The sequence below is a fragment of the Labrus mixtus genome, chromosome 14, assembly GCF_963584025.1.
Source record: "Labrus mixtus chromosome 14, fLabMix1.1, whole genome shotgun sequence".
NCBI classification, from domain to species: Eukaryota; Metazoa; Chordata; class Actinopteri; order Labriformes; family Labridae; genus Labrus; species Labrus mixtus.
The window spans coordinates 9,766,726-9,773,266 of record NC_083625.1 but is presented as its reverse complement, the minus strand read 5'-3'; the positions used below and the strand labels follow the sequence as shown (position 1 = coordinate 9,773,266).

The 6,541-nt window shown below is 39.7% G+C and overlaps 1 protein-coding gene across 1 annotated transcript; it reads left to right on the top strand.

Annotated features, from left to right (window-relative positions):
• The first annotated feature begins 770 nt into the window (after positions 1-770).
• Positions 771-5,926, top strand: LOC132987944 (tyrosinase-like). Its single transcript, XM_061054952.1, has 5 exons — positions 771-1,643; positions 2,267-2,483; positions 4,762-4,909; positions 5,013-5,194; positions 5,395-5,926. The coding sequence occupies exons 1-5, from the start codon at positions 819-821 to the stop codon at positions 5,703-5,705; spliced, it is 1,683 nt and encodes a 560-aa protein (XP_060910935.1). The 5' UTR covers positions 771-818; the 3' UTR covers positions 5,706-5,926.
• Positions 5,927-6,541: the final 615 nt, after the last annotated feature.

Here is a 6,541-nt window from a genome sequence, read left to right as displayed (position 1 = left end):
AAACTTAATTAGTAAGTCCTAACAAATAGAAATAAGTATTTTAAGATGGACATTCAATTAAATTAATGAAATAAAATACAATAAAAAAAAACAGTTAGTTAGTTAGTTAGTTTTACCATTTTGAGTTTATACATACCACATTTTGCAATTGTAAAATCTTTGAGGCTTAATATTTAAATGTGAGGGGCCACTTCTAAGTTCATCCTATATAACCCTATGACCCTAGGGTTGTCATGGTGATGTTCATACCGTAATGTCAGGAAAAACAGTTTTCTTAAGCCCTATTTGTGGTTGTGTGCGTGGTTGTGTTTGAAGACAATCCTTGAGGTATGTGCCTGTTTTAATCTGTTGACCCTGAGTGGAAAGTGAGACCACATAATTGGCAAAACAAATCTCTGTGAAATCATAAAAACGTCAAGATATAGATCTCAATACGACAGTTCATACAATGTTTTATTTGTCTTTGGAGATTTAATTTATATTTTTTATTTATTTCATTAGAACATATAATGGATGTGGTAATATTAACAATCATCACCTCATTTGGCTCCAAATCCCCTGGAAAAAAATGCTTCAATGAACTTTCATAAGAGTAATGTTTTTTTTCCCTGAGGGAAGTCTGGCTGCAGTTTTGGGTTGTGTGCATCGAGGCAGTTTTGCCGCCCCTCACGATGTAAGCTTCACCCTGAGCTTAAGCGGCATGTGACTGGCTCAACAAAAAGGAGGGGGTGCCCGGAAAAGAATTTAAGGCATTGTGACTCACATGGGCTCTCCCACTTTGTGTGTTTGGTTCGTTTGCCAGGGACAGCTGTCCTGCTATGATGTGGTCCCTATTTTTTATTAGTATTATATCATTTTTTACACCTTCCCATCAACAGTTTCCTCGTCTGTGTGCCAACCGGGAGTCACTTCTCTCCAAGGAGTGCTGCCCGGCCTGGGAAGGCGATGGCTCCCCCTGCGGAGTCAGCTCGGGCCGGGGCTCCTGCCAGGATGCGGTGGTGCCGGAGGAACCGGATGGGCCGCAGTACCCCTTCTCCGGTTTGGACGACAGGGAGAAGTGGCCGTTAGTTTTCTACAACAGGACTTGTCAGTGTGAGGGGAACTTCATGGGTTACAACTGTTTAGACTGTAAGTTTGGCTACTATGGGGAGAACTGTACTCAGTGGAGGGCGTCTCTGAGGAGGAATGTTTTTCATCTATCCCATGATGAGAAGATCAAACTTGTGTCCTATTTGAATCTGGCCAAGCAGACAGTCAGCAGGGACTATGTCGTGGCCACAGGAACATACCAGGAGATGGAAAACGGCTCTATCCCGATGTTTTCTGATGTGTCTGTGTATGATGTGTTTGTGTGGTTACATTACTACGTGTCCAGGGAGGCTCTGTTAGGCGGCCCTGGAAATGTATGGAGCAATGTGGACTTTGCTCACTGGGCCCCTGCATTCCTCCCCTGGCACCGTCTGTACCTGCTGCTGTGGGAGCATGAGATCAGGAAGCTGACTGGAGATATGACCTTTACGATCCCGTACTGGGACTGGAGAGATGCCCAGACATGTGACGTGTGCACAGATGAGTTGATGGGGGGAAGTAACCCCCAGGATCCCAGTTTCCTCAGCCCAGGCTCGGTCTTCTCTTCTTGGCAGGTAAACACACACACAAGAATAACTACTCCAGCTTCTTGAGGTGCAAAAACATTTCTCCCCCCTCTATTTTTTTTTAAATTTTTTTTTTGCATCTCTAGTCCACAGTAGGCCTATTATGGAACAGTGTGACTTTCAAGTTGAAATATTGAAATAGGATTTAGTTCTAAAATATTGTCTAAAGCCTACACAGTCAAACATTTGTACAACATGAGATTGTAAGCCTTTGTCCTAGATGGAAGTGAAAATAAAAATAGTTCAAGCTTTTGTCCGAATTGGAAAAGTATGATTAAAGTAAATGTTCCTCACAAACAGTATAACCTGTTTTTTAGATGAAAATGAATGAGACGTGCACCTAACTATTTTTAAATATCTGTTGTTTAAAGGTTTGTAAAAAAACGAGCCTTCATGTGATGAATCGATTAGTTATCAACTGGGTATTACATTGACCTCAAACTAATTTATCAGTCTGAGTGAAACTTGAATTAAATTCCAGCTTGTTTAATGATTAGTTTTCTGGTTTCTGAACTTCTCTATTTGAGTAAATTTGCTTATTATTATTATTATAGCTTAAAACAAATGTCTTGTATGCACTTCATTGTTGGGATTTGTGTTTCCATTGACAGGTACTTTGCTCCAAGGCAGAGGAGTACAGTCTTCGAGGTGTTTTATGTGATGTCACCGAAGAAGGACCGCTGCGCCGTAACCCTGGAAACCATAACCGTAACATAGTTCAACGGTTACCGACTTCAGCAGAGGTGGCGTTCGCTCTCAGTCTGAGCAACTATGACACTGGACCCATGGACCGCAGCGCCAACATGAGCTTCAGGAACACTGTGGAAGGTAAGACAAGCGTGACGAACACACACAGACACACACACACAGACACACACACAGACACACACACACACACACACACACACACACACACACACACACACACACACACACACACACACACACACACACACACACACACACACACACACACACACACACTAAAAGTCCTGCTCCTCACTTGGCTGCTTCATCATACTGTTCACTTCACTCTTGTTGATAGTACAGGGATGATCACCAATGCCAAAAAGACTTACAATCAGAAAAAAACATGTTTGTTTTAATAATAATGTCTAAATACAGTATAGGCCTATCTTATTTACCATAAGAAGCTGGTAAAATGACTTTACTGATGAATGGATATTTCACTGTAAGAAATACAAACCTTTACTGAAACTGTAAAAGCCTATCACTAAACTGTTATGATGCAGATTTCACAAACATTCTGACCTGACCTCTATCTGGTGTGCACATTTTAAACACAAGAATCCAAGAGCTAATCGAACATTTTATTGAGTGAAGCAGAGGTCAGATGAATACAGTTTGGATAAACGGAGGATTTTTCTGCATTTTCAAAATGCACGTACAATAAATATCAACCAGTGTATCTTCTCGTATACCAAACAAAGTGAAAACAAAACAATGTAGTTAAATCATATGACACAGTTGATTCAACCACAACGGTAGCGGAAATATTTTCCCTATTTTAAAAATAGATACATGAAAACAGACACTTCCTCATTTCCATTCATATAGTTTGATTTGGTAACAGGTATACTGTATTTGGTAACTCTATATAAGTATAACTGTATAGCTATTTCGAGGCTCCAAATAGCCATCTGTTGTTATTCAATTCTGCAGCATTTGCATTAACACCTCTAAAGCAAAACCACACGACCTGTTTCTAAATTATTAAACACAAATTGGATTTGATTATCATGCCACTGAGGTGCTGCAGAATCAGGCTGTAAAAACAACATCGACATTTGATCTACCTATTCAGTTGATTCATCAAACTTGTCAAGAAAGAATGAAGAAGAGTCCTCAGGATTTTTGTTTCTAGCCACTTGATGAATGAAAGCCCAATATTCACTGTACTCTCTCATCTGTGTCATCCATCTCTACCTGTCCTGGGGAGATATGAGGCGCTTTAGCTAAATGCTAAATTATGGTCACGAGCCAGCAGCTAACTTAGTTTCTGTTTTTGCAGCAAGACAAATAGCCTATAGTGTCATTTTTGAGCTTTCATTCTGGAAACTCTTATCTTCTGTGGCCAAAAACAGCTCCATAAGAGCATTGGATGTTACCTAAAAGAATACATGACAGTCTCAGGCAACCTGATTTGCACAGAAAAACTCCAGCTAACATACTGTATGTATGACCTCACTTACTCCTTCTCTTTAATCTGCCCTGTCAATGAGTCTCTCCACCCACTCTATTGCCTCCAACAAGCTTCAAACATAAGACACTTGAACAGTAAATCCTTTCAGGGATTCGTTGAATGTGACATTTAGTGAAACGGAGGTCAACAATAAACAAAAGAACAGTTGTCCATTGTTGATATCTATTTTAATGATAGCCTTTTGTGCATCACACACGTCTGCTGAGTCTCATGTGATTGCTGCTAACACAAGGATGGGTTAAATGAAAACTGATACACTTGTTTTTTTGTTAAATGTGAATTCCCTGCAGAACTATCTGAACAAAGTGCAAACCCTAAAAGGCTTTTATCGCCTCCCTTGGTTACTTATGGCAGATCTAGATATATTTTCATTCTTAATAGAAAAAGAAGTAATCTGTTTGACAAATTATTTCCTAAATGCACTTTTTTTTTAAAAAAGCATTTATCTTAGTTCTCTGTGTTTCCAATGCAAAATCACCGTTTGGTTTTTATATTGTCAATGAAAGACATCTCTAGGTTTGGCAGACTATGTGCCCCCTGCATCTTTTTTTCCAATTTGTTCTTCTTATTTTTTGTCCAGCCTTTCAATCTGTCTTATTATGTATACATATTTCACACTTCCCTAACTGGCTCTGTGGGCCTGTAGTCTTAATGATGGAGCAACAGTAACCATCATAAGTGTTGTAAAATTCACAGCAAATTTGTGCAACAACTTTACATCTTCTACCAGAATCTATAACACAGTTTTTTTCTGCAAATTTGCAACGTTTGGCCCCAGCTCACTGCTGCTCGACAGCTATTTGTTCTGTCTGACAACAAATTCCTTTGCTTCCCAAAACAACTGCTCGCTGAAATGCTGATTTCATACTTTTCGTCTTGCAGGATTCGGGGATCCTCAGACGGGGATAGGAAACAGCCCTCGTTTAAACATGCATGCCGCTCTCCATGTTTTCATGAACGGATCCATGTCTTCAGTGCAGGGCTCAGCAAATGACCCCATATTCCTTCTCCACCATGCTTATGTTGACAGGTTAGACATGCATGGACACATTCATGTTTTGTATGTAAAGTACACCTACACACTTGGCACCAAATAATGGGAGTGTGTTTCTTTTTCTTTTTTTCTCTGGAAGTATTTTCGAAGAGTGGCTCAGGAGGCATAACCCATCTTCAGCACAGTATCCAGAGTCCAATGCTCCCATAGGACACAACGCCCGATACCACATGGTGCCCTACCTGCCCCTCCGCAGAAACAGAGACTTCTTCATTTCAACCAAAGAGCTGGGATATGAATATTCAAATCTGTTAAATTCTAGTAAGTGGCACTTCCTGTTTTTCTACCTAAAAGCTTCCTGAATTGTGTTATACTTGCAATTTACATTTACTCTTCCTCTGCATTATCAAAATGTTTTTTAAAAAAAAACTATAAATCTATACCCAAAAAGAATTCAAACTAAAAGTAAAGTAAAACATGTTAGCTACATTTCTGTAACTTCTTTTGTCTTTTATCCTCAGACCAGCGGATAGCAGAAGCCATGCGTCCTTACCTGGATGAATTGAGGAATGTGTGGCCCTGGCTGCTGTTTGCCGGGCTCATCGGAGGACTTTTAGCGGTGTCCCTGGTTGCTGCTTTCCTAAAGATTAAACAGCGATACCAATTGCGACCCATGGGGAATTGGAACAACCCCTGTTCCTACTTATTCAAACTTTTCCGGATCCCAGAGAAAAAGCCAATTATCTTGGACAGCATCACAGAAAAACAACCACTTATCCTGAGCAATGTCACAGAGGAAACCAGCGCCCGTAACTACCAGACAAGTATATGAAGGCACAGAGCACCCTATATGATAAAGCACACATATATGAATATTAATTTCCTGAGCACTGTGAATTATACATTATATTGATGATTGTGATGACCCCATTATCTTTGTTAATGGCACTGTATTTAAACTGTATTAAAAGTGTAAAAAAAAAAAAATGCATGTAGCAACTTTTTAAATGGGTTATATTAAAGGCACATTCCACCCACAACTTGTAACTTGTCAAATTGTACCGATTAGACAATTTCAGACATGGTCTGTGGAACTTATATGGTTTCTGTCATAATGACTTTCCACATTTATTCTCTTGGGTTAAAGCAGATTTAGCTTAAAAAAAACACGCTCTGCAGTTTGTTGCATCAGCCATGGACGCAGGGTTAATCATATCTTACATGCTACTAACTGCCAGAGCAACATGAAGTCTTCCATTCTATTTTTCAGAGGACCTGAGGGACTTTTCTTGTGTGGGAGTCAACTGAACCGCACTATTCGGCTACCACCAAATTGATTGTTTGTGCTGCGAGACATGCTTGTGGAAAGAAAAAAAAAACTGATTATGTCTGCATAGATGTCAAGGTCTGAGACGTCTCTTCAGAATCCTGACAGTTCACTTTTCTAAACTTAGTCTTGCATAATATTTTTCCAAAACTTGATGACTTTTCATAGAAGAAAGCAATTCCCTATGTTGCTTGTGGTCTGAAACATTTGCTCAAAAGGTTGCACCTACTTGAATCCAAGAGAAATGTTCTCACTTGACAAGGTCATAATTATTAGATGAGTTTGGCTCTTAAGTAACCTCGTAAAAAACATTGTCCACATTAGAATCATATGCATTAGAA

Excerpts from the sequence above, each read along its gene's own strand:
- LOC132987944 (XM_061054952.1), top strand. The coding sequence starts at position 819 with ATGATGTGGTCCCTATTTTTTATTAGTATTATATCATTTTTTACACCT. Across the intron at positions 1,644-2,266 it reads CGGTCTTCTCTTCTTGGCAG|GTACTTTGCTCCAAGGCAGA; the intron begins GTAAACACACAC and ends TTCCATTGACAG. Across the intron at positions 4,910-5,012 it reads CACCATGCTTATGTTGACAG|TATTTTCGAAGAGTGGCTCA; the intron begins GTTAGACATGCA and ends TTTCTCTGGAAG.